The sequence below is a fragment of the Chlamydotis macqueenii genome, chromosome 8, assembly GCF_036417535.1.
Source record: "Chlamydotis macqueenii isolate bChlMac1 chromosome 8, bChlMac1.mat, whole genome shotgun sequence".
Classification (NCBI taxonomy): Eukaryota; Metazoa; Chordata; class Aves; order Otidiformes; family Otididae; genus Chlamydotis; species Chlamydotis macqueenii.
Genome location: NC_141563.1, coordinates 1,420,047 through 1,436,556, shown reverse-complemented (window position 1 = coordinate 1,436,556; position 16,510 = coordinate 1,420,047). Strand labels below are relative to the sequence as shown.

The 16,510-nt window shown below is 53.5% G+C and overlaps 1 protein-coding gene across 1 annotated transcript; it reads right to left on the bottom strand.

Moving 5' to 3' along the window:
- Positions 1–2,631: 2,631 nt before the first annotated feature.
- Positions 2,632–3,567, bottom strand: LOC104474657 (olfactory receptor 14C36). The gene has a single exon (XM_010118444.2). The coding sequence runs from the start codon at positions 3,565–3,567 to the stop codon at positions 2,632–2,634; it is 936 nt and encodes a 311-aa protein (XP_010116746.2).
- Between the last annotated feature and the right edge of the window lie 12,943 nt (positions 3,568–16,510).

The following is a 16,510-nucleotide window of genomic DNA, read 5'->3' as shown; positions in this document are numbered from 1 at the left end:
GTGTTGTTGATGAACTTGCTGAGGGTGCACTCTGTCCCACCGTCCCTGTCATCAACAAAGATACTGTACAGCGTCAGTCTCAATATTGACCCCTGAGGAACGTCACTTGTCACCGGTCTCCACTTGGACATGTTGGCTTCTTTTCCATGTATTTCTTTTCCATGTCCTTCTTTTCTATGTGCCTTAGCAGAGTTTCCAGGACAATCTGCTCCACAACCATGCCAGACACAGAGATGAGACTAACTGGCCTGTAGTTCCCTTGGTCTTTCTTGTTCCCCTTCTTAAAAATGGGGGTTATGTTTCCCCTTGTCCAGTCGGTGCGCCCACAGACAGAGGTGTGGGAGAAGGCCCCAGCTGAGGCTGGTCAGGGCCATGAACTCTATGGATGCTCCCAGGGCCCTGGCACTGCGTCTGTGGGATTCCCCCTGCCAGTGCCCTCAAAAGGCCGAGTTCCTTCCCTGAGATCCAGGCTCTGTGCTCTGCCGGTCTCCCTCCCCTTGACCCTGGGCATCTGAGCGACCACAATTGCCTGGTCGCTACAGCCAAGGCAGGCACTGTTCTGCACATCCCTGGTGAGCTCTTCCTCTTTCCGGAGTATCAGGTGGTGCAGGTGGGCATCAGACTGTCATTCTCAACTGTTCTGTGATTCTGTGTTTGCAAAAGATAAAATTGAGGCGGAAAGAAATGAACAACAAGTTACCTTGTCTGCAAATACAGTGGGATCCCGCGGAGAGAACCCATACTGGAACAGAGGGAAAATGTAGGGAGGGTAGAGTGGCAGAAATTACCATGAGCCCCCATTCGCAATCCCCCCTGCTCCTCTTTGGGTCTGGATGGATAGAAGAACAAGGAATGGAGCAATTTGAGCCTGGGAAAAAGGGGAGTGGAGGTTGGGGAATGGTCTTTAATATTTTGTCAGAGTTTCTCACCATCTAAATCTATTTTAATTGGCAATAAATTAAATTGATCTTCCCCAAGTCACCTCTTCTTTGCCCACAAAGAGAAGCTGCACATGCTGGGTGTTTGATAAATCTTGAGAGCCAGAGGTCTGAGTACGGACCCAGGACTGTATGTGGGATCTCAATTAATGGAGAGTTTCAAAATTTGTTGAAAGAGGGCCATGAGCACTTCATCTAGCTGGAGTTGTCTGAGAACGGGCTTGGCTGACAGTCCAGGTGTGCCAAAAGTGGTACGTGATGAGTGTCTGTGTGAAACTCATTTCCTTTTTGTGAATAACAGCATGGAGGTGGGTATCATTGAGCCCCAGAGGAGGCCAGAGGTGGCCATGCAGCAAAGGCTGCTCCCCAGGACTGGAATGTACGGCCAGAGGTAGAAAAGGCTGGTGTGCGGGACCAGTCTGGGACAGTTGTTTTGGGAGAGCATCCCCTGGGTGTCCAGGGAACATGACTGAGATTGGAGTCCTCTCTTCCACACACTTGTGGCCTTCCTTCCTTTGCCATGACACCTGAGCCTGTACTGTGCACACCCAGCCTTGTGCCTCCACCTGCACGCTCCCACGGCGTAGCTCTACACTGGCACTTGCTCCCCTGGGCACTTTGCAGCTCAGCCCAACCCCTCTCCCAGTGTTTCAGCCCTCTCCTCAGTACAACACCCCAATGTGGCCTGGCCCCGTGGCAGTGCCCACCGCAGGGAGCTGCAGAGCTCTGGGCCCTCACTCACAGCCCCAGCCCCCCTGAAGGGCACAGCAGCTCCTTGGGGGCAGAGAGTTGGGGCAACCTCCCCATTGGCCGCAGGGCTGGGGCACGAGTGGACGGAGGCCAGTGCCTCCCTGTGTCCCCTGCTCTTCTCTCCAAAGGATCCGCATTGCCCACTGCTGGCAGCCCCGCTGTGCCAGGCCCTCTTCCCAGTACAGGGACTGGCCCTGGCACTCCTCTGGCTGCTCCGCCTGCCCCGCTGACATAGCAGCCTGTCCCAAGCTGCTGCGTGCAGAAACAAGTTTCTCTGTGGTGTTAATTTCCCCCGGGAACTAGAGAGTTGTTCCTTTGCTCTTCTCCAGGGATGTGCGTGCCTCTAGAGAGCGTTTCCCCAAGGGCCTGTGTCTGTCCTGGCCTGATCGGGTGCTTCTGCCCTCTTCCCGTGGTCCCTGTAACGACCCAAGGTGGTGGTGCTGCTCTGCAGAGCGAGCAGGCTGTGTTTCATGGGAGCCACAGGGAGACAGTGCCTAGCAGATCCCTGCTGATCACTCACCATCTCCGGGGTCACTGGGCACCCACAAGTGGAAGCTCAGCCCAAGTTTCCTTCCCTAGTTCATCGCCCCATGCCCTTCTCCCCTCAGCCCATGGAGAACCCCAGCACAGCAGCATGGCTTTCTGGTGGCAATTTCTACAGCCTATTCCTGACCACAGCTTTGGAGAAAAAACAGAACCTTCAGACACCGGCACTGAGAAAATCCCTTTTTATTACTGAGATGTGACCTGGGAGGCCATCTATACCGCTGTGCCAGACACATGTGCAAAGACCTCTGGGTCACATAGAGTGGGTTCATGTCTCTGGAGAAGTGGAGTGGATGCAGACATTCCTGGAGAAACAGAAGTGTCACAGATAAAGTGCCCAAAGGACAGGAGGTTCCCCAGATACATTGGAAATCACTTGTGAGGAGATGTGGGCAGCTTATATCTGCTGAAAAATTACTGATTGAATGAGCTTCTTCAGGGCATCCTTGAGCTCCTGGTTCCTCATGCTGTAGATGAGGGGGTTCACTGCTGGAGGCACCACCGAATAAAAAAGAGCCACCACCGGATCCAAGGATGGGGAGGAAATGGAGGGAGGCTTCAGATAAGCAAACATGGCAGTGCTGATGAACAGGGAGACCACAGTCAGGTGAGGGAGGCATGTGGAAAAGGCTTTGTGTCGTCCCTGCTTGGAGGGGATCCTCAGCACAGCCCTGAAGATCTGCACATAAGACAGGATGACGAACACAAAACACCCAGCAGCTAAAGAAAAACTAACCACAATAAGTCCAGCTTCCCTGAGGTAGGAATGTGAGCAGGAGAGCCTTAGAATATGGGGAATTTCACAGAAGAGCTGGTCCACAGCATTGCCTCTGCAGAGCGGTATTGAAAAGGTGTTGATTGTGTGGAGGAGAGAACTGAGAAAAGCACTGGCCCAGTCAGCTGCTGCCATGTGGACACAAGCTCTGCTGCCCAGGAGGGTCCTGTAGTGCAGGGGTTTGCAGATGGCAACGTAGCGGTCATAGTCCATGATGGTGAGAAGACAATACTCTGCTACCATCAAGAAGGAAAACAGAAACACCTGGGCAGCACATCCTGTGTAAGAAATGGCCCTGCTCTCCCAGAGGGAACTGGCCATGGATTTGGGGAGAATGATGGAGATGGATCCCAGATCGAGAACAGAGAGGTTGAGGAGGAAGAAGTACATGGGGGTGTGGAGGCGGTCGTCACAGGCTATGGCAGTGACGATGAGGCTGTTGGCCAGGAGGGCAGCCAGGTAGATGGCCAGGAAGAGCCAGAAGTGCAAGAGCTGCAGCTCCCATGTGTCTGCAAAGGCCAGGAGCAGGAACTGGGTGATGGAGCTTTGGTTGGACATTGGCTGCTCAGGGTATGGAGCACTGTTCAAGGAGGATCTAACAGTGACCAGTTAGGAGAGGCTTTTCTGAGCAAAATCAAAGCTATTTCCCAATACCTCTCTCCCTGCTACACACAATCACAGATTTTCCTTTTCTAGGACACCGGCTTTCACCTCGTGCCTGATGCCACATGCTGAATGTGCCGTCAGAAGCAGGACCTCTGCCCAGTGGCTACCAACGAGCCACCCCTGCTGTGCAGTAGTGAGTTCATGGCCATGGTGGAGGCCAGGGGTCAGTCCTGGTGTTTGACTTTGTCAGATGACACTGCTCCTAATGGAAAAGGCCTTGTGAGCATCTGCACTCCCATTGATGAGGAAGTGAGAAGGGTGAAGGTGGCTTGAGAGGTTTGGGACTTTTAAAGCTCCCCTCATCTCACCTGGGGAGTGTTTTTGGATGTCAGACACCCTCAGCATTTCTGCTGCACTCAGGGAGAACAGAGCCAGTCCTGTGAGGCCAGAGGATTGCCTGTGGCTTAGTGCAGAGTGAGGGGACCTGGTCTGTTCCATCATCTTTTTCCCAGCTGCCTTCAGCTTGCACCTTTCTGAGATGGAGAGTGATTGCAAGTCACCTCCAGACACCACCATCTCCGGGCAGTTGCTCTCAGCCCCTGTGCTCTGCAGAGGGACATGGACACGTGGCTGGAGAGAGGCACCAGGGCTCTGCTGGAGTTCTGGCTGCAGGGGGGACAGCTGATGCCTTGTGCCCCATGGCCATGAGGCCAGAAACTTTGCTGTGTGGAAGAAGACGCAAAAGGGATTGCGCAGAGAAAAGGTCTGCATTGGAGAGGATTTTTCATAATTTCCGCCCCCATAATATTTTTGATTTTCATTTCCTCTCATTCCCTGATCTCATTCTGCTGCCTGCAGGTTGTCCTTTGGAAGGTCTTTCCCTGTCCCATGTCTTTTCCCTGTCAGCTCTCACTGACCCCCATCCCAACCTCGCTGCACTCACCTACAAAATCCTGTCTGTTGGCAGAGCAAAGGCTGCGTGCATGACCTACCAACCACTCAAAGATACAGCTCAGGAGTCTCCATGAGTTGTTCAAACAAGACGTCCTTTTCTTTCCTTACCCTTCTGCTACCCTGCCAGTCCGCTGTCCTCATAGTAGGTAACTGAAAACACGGACTTGGGAAATCTCTGAAATCTCTTGGGAAATATTTAGAGTAAACCTGCTTTGATCTTCCTCTTGTAGTATCTTCTTGGAAACTACGTAGTGCTCTAAGCAGCCTTGACCCACACAGCACACTCTCAACAGTAGAAGGACCTTGCCATACTGTGGGTCGCTCCTTCCCCCCACAGCTTCTCCCCACAGCAGCGCTGGGAGCTCCTTGGGCAGGCTGAGTGCTGACCCTGGCAGGCGGTAGAGTCCCTGCCCCAGCACACAGCCCCTGGGCTGCAGGGCCCCTGCTCTGAAGGACAGCCCTGGGCACCCCTGCCTGCACACCCGCCTGCACAGCCCTGCAGCCATCCCTGGGAGAAGGCAGACATCATGCCCTGTCCCTCTGATGCTGCAGCAGGGAAGCCCTGCTCTGCAGCACCAACTTCCCCGTTGAGAAACCAAGAGCCCTCCTGACACATCCCATAAACTGTCAGATGCACAAGCTCTGGGAGATCTCTCCAGGAACAACAGCTAAATTGCCCTGCACCCAGAGACTTACCACATAGAGGGCTCTGAAGATTCCTCCTCACTGACCTCTCAGCATCCTCCCGCTCTCAACTGCCTTTAAGTTCTCTCAGCCACTGTCTCTCTGCAGCACTGCCCGCTTGCCATCAGCTCCCTCCATGCCAGGAGCCCAGCCCAGCTCTCAGCAGCAGAGGCCCAGCCCAAGGCGGCACTTTCTCTGTCCCCTCGGGGCTCCCTCCAGCTGTCCCTGGGGCTGCAGGGCAACCTGCTGCCAAACAGCCTGCACCCACCACGGGGGTTTTGCTCCTCAGCTGGGGAGGGGCACTTCTTTCCAGTAGTTTAATTTCATATATCAGAAAAATAACGAGGCTTAAGAATCATCTTCTCTTGTCCCATCACCAGGCAGGACACACAGACAGGGATGGGGAGTCATCTCTGTTACATCTCCTACTGATTCACCTGAGTCAATCAGGGCATCTCCTTCTGGGACTGCAGTCCTGGCGTCAGAAGGGGACTCAGCTCCCTCCCACACCTGCCACAAACACACTGGAGGTTGGATTCCTCTTCCCTCAGTTGAGGTGTTGATGGAACAGGCACCTGCATGTGAGCTCCTTGTCCCAACTCCCATGGTCATCAGTGGAGATGGAGGCCAGGAGTGAGCTGTGCAGATGCCGATGGCTGGTGACAGTTGTTTGGTTTGGAGACAGATCAAAGATATGTGCAGGCTGACACAGAGACAGGACAACATCTAGGGGCATCTTCTTGGTGGCTCTGGGCAATTCCCTTTGGCCACTGAAATGACAGCTGATGCCCAAATTAGGGGCAACTGATCCCATCCCTACTCACGATGCTCAGGGTGGCCTATGGAGGTGTTCATCCCACAGAATGGAGTCATGTGCCGTACGGAGAGCTCAGTCTCTCTCTTCCTCTTCTCCATCAGTTGGATTTACTAAATCTTTCCTGACTACATTGGCAGTTCTCTCATGTTCACCCCCACATTGTGTTCCAGAATTCCAGGCAGCTCTACTCCAATAATATTCAAATCCAGGCCCACAGTGCCACGTGAGATTGCAGGGCTGGCAGGGACAGCACAGGACCTCCAGAAGGGCATTTTCCATTCGGGGTGGGTGCGTTACAGACACCCTGGACAGCATCGCAGAGAGTGCGATTTGGTTCCTTTGTGCATTGAGTGCTGCCGTCAGTCAGAGGCATCGGCCATCAGATGCCGTAGCAGAGGCAAGGTCAGTCCCTTCTTCTGCCCAGCAGCTGCAGACAGTGCGTGCACACAGAGTGTATCACACTGGGGTGGTTACTCACCCCCATGGCCATACAGCCAGGGAACACACCAATCACTTCCACACTGTGCCTGGTACGTCTTGTCTTCAGAGACACAATCCTCCAAGCACAGCTATGGTTCCTATCCAAACACAGCTGGAACTCCAAAGGGAATTCAAGGGCACCAAGAGGAGCTGCTGGTGCTTCAGGAAGTTTTAGATAAGAAGCAGAGATAATGTGGGAGCACTGCTAAATTTAGTAAGAGCAGGTGCAGACAGATCTGAGATCCTGTGTGTCCCCTCAGCCCCATTTACCACCAGCAAGGTCTCCCAGGCCTTTGAGCTTTCCGGCAGGACTCTGGTCTGTTACGATTCCAGGAAGAAAGGACCCAGTTAGACTCCATAAAGTATCTTTTAAAATCGTACAGGGAATTGTACAGGTAATCTTCTCTCCCTTCAGACGTCCGGAACCCCTAGATACGTAGCATTGAACAATGCTTGAATGCTACTGCAACACACCCTGTAGACCTCATCCATTTAAGACAGTTCCTTGTTTGGTCATCAAGCTAATCTAGAATTTTCTGACCAGGAAACATCTTTGTTCATAATTGCTACCATCAAAGAGAAATGTTTTCATGAGAACTTCCTGCTGCGCTGTTAAAGGTAAGGCCACACAAGAGGTATCCCGGTTGGTACTGAGCGAGAACTGCCTGCAGGGTCTCCTGTGACAATGAGCTCCTGAGGTTGTCCTGCGGCCAAGGGACCTGGGCAGCACAGCACGGGTGTGAGGGCCATGCTGTACATGCAGCACAGCACAGCACAGCGCTGACTTCTCCATGTACAATGCTCTTCTGGTCAGGATCACTGCTCATGGTTTTCTCTGAGTTGTTTCTTTTTCAGCCAAAGAAAGACAAGGGACAGATTTCAGCTTAGGGATGAGCTACAAAGGAAGGCAAAATTTTCATGTGAGGTACACTGACACAGAACCATGACCTACATTTCCAATTTCTGAAGATCAAACTGTGCAGCAGAGAGCCTGGAAGCATCTGAGCTCCATTTGTCTGCCCTGCATTTCAGCAGGTAAAATGCAACTCAGCATGTAAAAATGTGCTTTGATTCTATTCCAAGCCTAAAACAACACATGGGTCAGGAAATTGGCCAGGACACTTAAAGAACCAAATGTAGGAGTAGAGACCTCCTGAGCAGAGGACAACTGCACCCTGAATTCTTCCATGAGCCTCTGCTGTAGAGACCCTCAGCTCCAGTTGACTCCCTTTTCCTGGGGCACACTGCAGTGCACAGGATCATGGGATGGATGGCGGGAAAGGGACTGCTGGGGGTCTCTGCTGCAGACTCCCACCCCAAAAGCTGAGGTATCACCGACCCCGTGTCCCACTGGCTGACACTTTGTGGAGATTCAACCTAAAGCCTACGAAGATGGAGACCACAGAGAGTCTCTGGGTGTCCTGCTGCGGGGCAGCACCCCTTCCTGGTCAGCTTTTCCTGAGGGCCCCTGTGGATTTCCCAGGACAGAGCTTGTGACTCTTGCCTCTGCCATACCCTCTGCCACTGCAGAAGAGGTGGGCTCCACCCCCTCTCCAGGCGGGTGTTACCTGCTGTTGGCCGGCCCTGTGCCTCCCCTTCAGCAGAGTCAAGAGGCCCAGTTCCCTCACTCTCTCCACACAGGGCATGTGCTTTAGGCCCCTCACCTCATCAGGGCAGACTTCCTCAGTTTCCGTCTCCAGTTTCCCCATCCTCCTTTCAAACTGGGAAACCCAGTGACTCGTACAGCATCATGACTCCCACCTCCTTCTCCCCAGGATCTTGGCTGCTGGTGGGCCATCTCTTTGGCCAGCTCACCCCCTTGATAAGTGGAGGGGTTGTGAGACAGGTGGAAGTGCAGGCAGAGAACAAGGTTTCTGTAGCAGCCAAGGTGTTAAAGGCAGGAAGAAGGCCTGAAATAATGGCGTGAGCAAGGGTCATGCTGAAGTGAAATAGGTTGAATTTAATTTTGAGACAGAAGAAGGAGGAGGATTGGAAATTCAGTGCTGGGATATGGAGAGAAGGAGGGGATTCGGGAAAGTCTGTGGCTGAGATATCTTGGGTGCTAGAGAAGCATTAGCAGGGAGTTGGAGGAAGCCAGAGAGGGTGTGCAGAAGTCAAAGGCACTGGCCAGTCTTCAGAGAAGCAAAGCTTTGTGTTTGAAGGAATCGCCAGGGACTAGAGAGAGACACCAGTAAAGCCTGGGAGACCTCATGGTCAGAGGGAGGCGGGAAAGAAGAAGGGTGGCTGAAATCCTCAGGGAGAAAGGCACAGGCCTAGGACAGGTAGGACAGCCTGTGCTGTGGACGGCCAAGGAATCAACCCCTGAATGAAGATGTCAGGCAGCAATAGAAACACAGGCAGAACAGACCTTGGTGTAACAAGTGTGCAGGAAGTCTTCACGTTAAGAATTTTAATGTTGCCCTTTTTTTCATTGCTAATGGACACGAACCAGCAAGCTGATGAACATTTTAAATGGAGAAACTGTGTCCCAAGGACGTGTTTATACTCATACAGTTCCCATCTGCATTTCACATCTAAAGGGAGCTGTGAGCAGTGAAGGGTGGAGAAGCTGGGCAGACCTCACTGTTATTGCTTTGCTCTCCAGCAGTGCCCACCAGTGGTATCCACAGTGGGGACCCACCGGTCAGAAGCTTGGAAGAGCAGCAGAGCTCAGTACAGCTGGTCTGCAAGGACAGCGTCCTCCCAGCTCAGCAGAGAGATATTCAGTTGGAACTCAAAATGGAATCCAGGGGTATCACGATGAGTGACACAGTGAGCATCGATGCCTATCAGCTTGGAACATCCATCACACGATTAACACATGAATAGCTGGTGGCTTTTCCAGGACTCATTTCTCAAGGGACAGAGAAAGCTGTGGGTACAAGCAGTCTCACGCACACCTTTCCCATCACATGCAAGTTGACTACAAGCCAACTGCTTCATGAGCACTTAGTGAACAAAGAAAGATAATGTGTGGCCACAGATGGATTTACGAAGAGCAGGTGTAGGTAGATCTGAGATACTCGATGTTGCGGGCAACTTTGAAAAAGGCCCAGAGGATGAGCTGGGGAGCTGAAGGCTGCTTAGCTTGACTTTGGGTGAGGAACATGTCCCACAGTGTGTCCTCCGGGATTGTGCTGCTGGGTTTGTGCAGGAGAGGGTCACTGGATGAACCCAGGGCTGATGATGCCTCACCATCCTCTGTGCTTCCCATGATGAAAGGGCTGCATTTGTTGGGGAGGGGAGGGCAGTGTCATCTACCAGGACTGTGTCAAGACTTTGAACACCATCCCCCACAAGGTTCTCTTCTCCAAGAACACACAGTCTGGAGGGATGGGCCAACAGGAACCTCACAACACCCAACAAGGACCAGTCCAAAGTGCTGCCCTAGGGTCATGAAGGCCTTGCAGAGACAGAGATTAGGGATTGCCTGTCCAGGTCACAGCTCTGCAGGAAAGTATTTCATGGTCCCACGTATGGGGGCTTTGACAAAGAGCCTCATCAATGGAAACCATTCTGTCTGAGCGACTCAGTCCACCCCTTAAAATGAGTCAGGGTGAATCCATTCCTGGCCAAGGCCACACAAACACTGAAGGGACTCCCCTGCAGCTGCCCACCTTTGGCCTTAACATGATGAGCACCTGGGGCCCGGCTGTAGAAGAACTGCAATGACACGGCTGTGCCCTTGGAGCCACTGTGTATGGGCTGGGCTCCAGCAATGGGAGCCGTCATCCCCACGCTCTGACCTCCTCACTGCTACCTGCGACAAGGAGGAGATATGTTTGACCCCTAGTCATGGTCACCGTGTGACAAAGGTGAGAAGGAGGATGTGGTCTCCATTGGACAGCTGGAGGAAGGGACACAATTTTAGGCTCTGGTGATAACTAGGCACTTGGAAGACAATAGACCTCTGATAGAAGGCCTTGGTTTAAGTGAAGGTGGAAGAGGATCCGTGACTGAACATTGGGTAATGCTCTCCTGGACTTTTGGGATTTCGGGTCTGTACTGAGAAGCTGAGGAACCTGGGCATCTGTAGCCATTTGAGGTGCAGGACGAGCGCACTACAGCAGTAGCCGTCAACTGCTTGAATGGTGATATCTCAGATTGAAGAGCGTTTCTTGGTAGTGGGAAGAGAAGGAAACCACCACAAAGTGCAGCTTGGAAAGTCCAGATTGGAGGTGAGGAAAAAGAAATCCAATCAAAGGGTGGCATTGTGGGGCAAGACGCCACCCAGAGAGAGTCTGGATCAGCCCATGTTTTGTGTTTCAACAACAGCCAGTGAGGGTGCAGGGACATCGGTGAGGGCAGGAAAATGCCAGGGTGAGAGCTAGGTGGGAAATAAAGATTGGTGTCATCAGGCAACAGGAAAGAGACGCAGGCATGGACAGTGTGACACAGCGCAGCAGGGATGGCCAAGGGCTCTGGCAAGACTGAAAGGCCCAAAGGAACCACGGTCTTTGTCCCCTTGGCTACGGCAGCTGCCCGCACCACTCAGGTCTTCCAGGAGAAACAGGATTTTGGGTTGTGGGCTTTGTTTCTTCTTTGCCTCTACTTGGGTAAGTCCAGAGACGCGGCACAGTTTTTCTGCACTGGGCATTGGTCATTTTCACATCTCCCTGCCCCCAGGAAGAGCCCTGAGCCACGCGTGAGGGACAGGATGTGCCTTCCCAGGGCCGGGGGCTCTGGCCATTTCTGCTTTCTGACCAAACCAAGAGTTTTCTCTGCACTACAGCCCCCTGCACAGGGCCTTTGCCTCCCTGCACTCACAGCCTCCAATGACCTGCTCTAACGAGTCCCTGGGGAGGCTTTGTCAGGAATGGCCCCCAGTGGGGCCCATCAATGCTCCAAGGTACTCTGGGCGTTGCTTCTGACTTTAACTGCTTGAGAAGTTGCTTCAATCTCCTCTCAGTCCCTGGAGTTCACTTAAGGAGCCCCAAAGTCACCATGGGGCTTGTTAAAATACAGAAAGCCCTAACGAGCTGTGTCTCTTCCTATAGTTTTCCACAAGTCTTCAAGATCTGTACAGGTAATGAGAGAGGTTTCACAGGGGAGTTAAGGAGGAAGATTTCAGCGAGCACTTAACAAGACTGCTGCTGGATTTTCAAGTTTATTTTTAATTACTTTTCAGTTTAAAAGAGCTGACAGAAGAATTCTCCAAGGGATATCGCTCCAGGGTGTCTGCTCAGGATGGCTGGACAGGTAGAAACAGCAGTGCCTTGTGGTCTGACACTGTATGGACAACCTTGCTCCTCACCTCTCACACCTCCCCATTGCTGTCATTGGCCACCTGGGACTCACATCACTGCTCCTTGCATCACACTTCTCCACTGATCTCCACCGCTGGATCTTACAGCTCCACTGCGCCAGCTCCCTCCTGCTCTCCTTTGAGAACTGCCTGCGCACAGGCACAGCAGCAATTTTCCCTTTTACAAAGAGAGCAGGAAAATGTTTCTTAGACAATAAAGCAGGAGAGGTTTTTCATTGGAGGCCATATTTAGGGGGAATGAAGACTTGAAAACATTTAAGAATGGGGAATGCCCAACCTGTCGGGAAAATCTCGTCCAGTGCCTGTGTGACCTCATGAGTATGACCTGATGGACCTCATGGTCCTCATCTCCCACCTGAACATCCTTCCAGCTTTTGTTCCTTGCCTCTCATCCTCCCACCACGCATCACAATGAGGAGTCTGGCTCCATCTTAACTGCCTGATGGGTACTGAAATGCTGCTGTGAAGATTCCAGAAGCCTGCTTGTCTCTATGCTGAACAGTCCCTGTTCCCTCAGACTTTCCTCAGGTGGAAAGTTCTCCAGCCGCCTGCACACTGACACACACCTGGACTGGTGACCCTCCACTGAACGTGCTCCAGTCGATCAGTGTCTCTCCTGTCCTGGGGGCAGGAGGCCCAAAACGCAGTGCAGTACTGTCCCCGTGGTCTGGTGAGCACTGAATAGAGGGGGAGAATCCCTTCCCTTCATCTCCTGGGCAGTTCTCCTCTCTGAAATCCATTAGGATCTTGTTGGGCCAGTCTTCCAACCTGTCGACGTTCCTCCAGAAGGCAGCCCACCACTGTATGCTTCATTTCTTTGCCTCAGTTCTGTGTCATCTGCAAATTCTGTCAGCTGCTGCAGGTCACTGATAACACCATCAAGTCCCAGGAGAGACCCAAATGCATCCAGTCACTCTTTTACTCCCCTCTTTGCCCACCTATCAAGACTGCAGCTTCCAAGGTTCCACACAAGAGGATTGTGCGAGATGGTGTGTGCTGGGTTGACCTTGGCTTGCGGCCAGATGCCCACCCAGCCATGATCTCACTCCCCCTCCTCAACAGTGTCAGTGCCCACAGAGAGAGCAAACCCTGCTCTCACCAGATCCAGAGGGAAGAAGGCCTGGGCTGCACAGTGCTGGCAGGAGGCCGTGAGACATTCTGGTCAGTGGAGATCTGACAAATAAAGGTGGTGGAGAAGGGAAAGAGAGAATCCCAGCTCTCCGTGTGCAAAATCACTCCAGCGGGGCAGATGGACACCTCTAGAGGTTTCCGTGCATGTCCTGAGTAGGAAGAGGTTTCGTTATCCTAAACGTGGGCACCTGCTGTCATTTCCGTTTGCCAAAGGAATTTCCCAACAGCCTCCAAGATGAAGCCCCAGACACTGCCCTGTCCCTAAGAACTGCTCCACCTGAGCCTGCAGTCTCCTGCACAAACCTTGGGCCACCTCGGGCACCTCAGCTGTCACCAGGGCTTTGCATCTAAAGAACTCCCTGCTGCCCTCCATCTCCAGTAAGGAGGAGGGGAGCTGAGAGAAAGAGCTCACAGGCAAATGCCCTTTTGTGCTCAGCTGAACTGGGGCAAGAGGAATCCCAGTTCCTGTGGGTTTGTGGTGTGCATGGAAGGGAGCTGAGTCCTCTTCTAGCGCCAGCACTACAGACCCAGGGTGAGATGCCTGCACTGACTGCGCTGAATCCCTTCCCTCAGCAGGGGTAGAGGAGATGCCTCACTTTGGGTATTCTGCCTACTGACGGGACAAGGCCAGGTGATATTTAGAGCTGACTCTGTCTGTGAGCAGGAAAATGGCAGTGCTTGAAAAGACATGACTCTTCTCTCCCAGCTGAGGAGCAAAATCCCCATGGTGGCTGCAGGCTGTTTGGCAGCAGGTTCCCCTGCAGCCCCAGGGACAGCTGGAGGGAGCCCCGAGGGGACAGAGAATCGTAGACTCATAGAATCATAGAATGGTTAGGGTTGGAAGGGACCTTCAAAGGTCATCTAGTCCAACCACCCTGCAAGGAGCAGGGACATCCCCAACTAGATCAGGTTGCTCAGAGACTCATCCAGCCTGGCCTTGAACGTTTCCACAGATGGGGCCTCCACAACCTTTCTGGGCAACCTGTTCCAGTGTTCTATAACTCGCATTGTAAAAAATTTTTTCCTAATTTCTAATCTAAATCTACCCCCCTCTATTTTAAAACCATTACCTCTTGTCCTATCGCAACAGGCCCTCTGGGCCTCTGCTGCTGAGCTGGGCTGGGCTCCTGGCATGGAGGGAGCTGATGGCAAGCGGGCAGCGCTGCAGAGAGGTAGCGGCTGAGAGAACTTAAAGGCAGTTGAGAGCGGGAGGATGCTGAGAGGTCAGTGAGGAGGAATCTTCAGAGCCCTCTATGTGGTAAGTCTCTGGGTGCAGGGCAATTTAGCTGTTGTTCCTGGAGAGATCTCCCAGAGCTTGTGCATCTGACAGTTTATGGGATGTGTCAGGAGGGCTCTTGGTTTCTCAAAGGGGAAGTTGGTGCTGCAGAGCAGGGCTTCCCTGCTGCACCATTAGAGGGACAGGGCACGACGGCTGCCTTCTCCCAGGGATGGCTGCAGGGGTGTGCAGGCGGGTGTGCAGGCAGGGGTGCCCAGGGCTGTCCTTCAGAGCAGGGTCCCTGCAGCCCAGGGTCCCTGCAGCCCAGGGGCTGTGTGCTGGGGCAGGGACTCTGCCGCCTGCCAGGCTCAGCACTCAGCCTGCCCGGGGAGCTCCCAGTGCTACTGTGGGGAGAAGCTGTGTGGGGAAGTAGAGACCCACAGGATGGCAGAGTCCTTGTGCTGTTGAGAGGGTGCTGTGTGTGTCAGTGCTGCTCACAGCTGCAGATCACGCTGAGGACATTCCCAGGAAACTTTTAGCCAGAGCTGAATAAAGCAGGGAGTATCATCAATGAACACACCGTGGCTTACAGACCGATCAGCATCACTTTTCCATCCTCACCAGGGCTGGTCTGAGGTTCCCAGCACAGTCTGCACACACAGAGATGCCCCTGGCCACTGCCCTGCTGCTGGGAGGGGTCTGCAGGGCACAGCACAGCACACAGCAGGTGGGATGGGGTGTGCGAGCAGGGACAGGGAGGTGACCCGTGGACAGAGGAACAGCTCCAGGCAGCAGAGACGTGCACAAGGGGTGGGAGGACACTGCCAACAAGCACTGGGGGAGTCTGCCTTCAGGCAGCTCTGCTCTCTGTTGGTCTCTCACTGGAGATGTTTTGTGAGCAGGGTCTGCTGGGCAATGACCTGACTCTCTCTTCAGACCCTCTCACCTTCGGGACCCCTGACTGTCTGCTTTGCCTGCCCTGCTGGGTTTGCCAGCTGCCCCCGAGAGGCACAGCTCTTCTGCAGGCTCCTAGGGAGTGCTGAGCCTTTCCTTGGGCGTCAGCGCTCTCCTCGCAGAGTCCTTTGCTTCTCCTGTGCGGAGCAGAGTCCTGCTCTCTGCATCACAACTCCACCTCTGGGCTGGGAAAGAGAGGAATTTGCAGGTCTGCCCTGTGAAACTGGAGTCCCCAGCTCTCATCAGGTTTCTGGGTTTGTTTAAGATTAATTTGTGTGTGAAGTCCTCTTTCAGGCTCCGCCTGTGGAAGTGCAGGGCAGCTGGGAACAAGACTGAAGGACACTGTGGGTCTGCTGGCTCTGCACTCTGTTCACATCTCCTGTGAACATCAGAGCAGTCACAGATCAGCTCCTGTGCACCCACTGCAGCAGAGCAAAGCTGACTCCTCAGCAGCACACGGGCAGGGCTCTGGCTCCTCACAGCACACTCAACCAGCGCACACCTCAGACAAGGGGGGAATTCTGCAAGAACTTGACAGGCTTTGCTGAGAAATGTCTGTCCTAGCTTTTCACTCTCTTTTGCTAACACAAAAAGTGCCCCTCAGCCCAGAGGGACAAAATGCCCAACAGCAGCTCCATCACCCAGTTCCTCCTCCTGGCCTTCGCAGACACACGGGAGCTGCAGCTCTTGCACTTCTGCCTCTTCCTGGCCATCTACCTGGCTGCCCTCCTCGGCAACGGCCTCATCGTCGCTGCCATAGCCTGCAACCACCGCCTCCACACCCCCATGTACTTCTTCCTCCTCAACCTCTCCCTGCTTGACATGGGATCCATCTCCACCACTGTCCCCAAAGCCATGGCCAATTCCCTCTGGGACATCCGGGCCATCTCCTTCTTGGGATGTGCTGCCTAGGTCTTTCTTTTTGTTGTTTTCATTTCAACAGTCTCCTCACCATCATGGACTATGACCGCTACGTTGCCATCTGCAAACCCCTGCACTACTGGACCCTCCTGGGCAGGAGAGCTTGTGTCCACATGGCAGCAGCTGCCTGGGGCAGTGGGTTTCTCTATGCTCTGCTGCACACGGCCAATACATTTTCACTGCCACTCTGCCAGGGCAATGCTGTGGACCAGTTCTTCTGTGAAATCCCCCAGATCCTCAAGCTCTCCTGCTCACAGTCCTACGTCACGGAAGTTGGGCTTCTTCTGGTCAGTGCCTGTTTAGCATTTGTCTGTTTTGTGTTCATTGTGCTGTCCTATGTGCAGATCTTCAGGGCCGTGCTGAGGATCCCCTCTGAGCAGGGACGGCACAAAGCCTTGTCCACGTGCCTCCCTCACCTGGCCGTGGTCTCCCTGTTTGTCAGCACTGGTACGTTTGCCTACCTGAAGCCTCC

What these genes read in the sequence shown, in the direction of transcription:
- LOC104474657 (XM_010118444.2), bottom strand. Translation starts at nt 3,567, where the DNA reads ATGTCCAACCAAAGCTCCATCACCCAGTTCCTGCTCCTGGCCTTTGCA.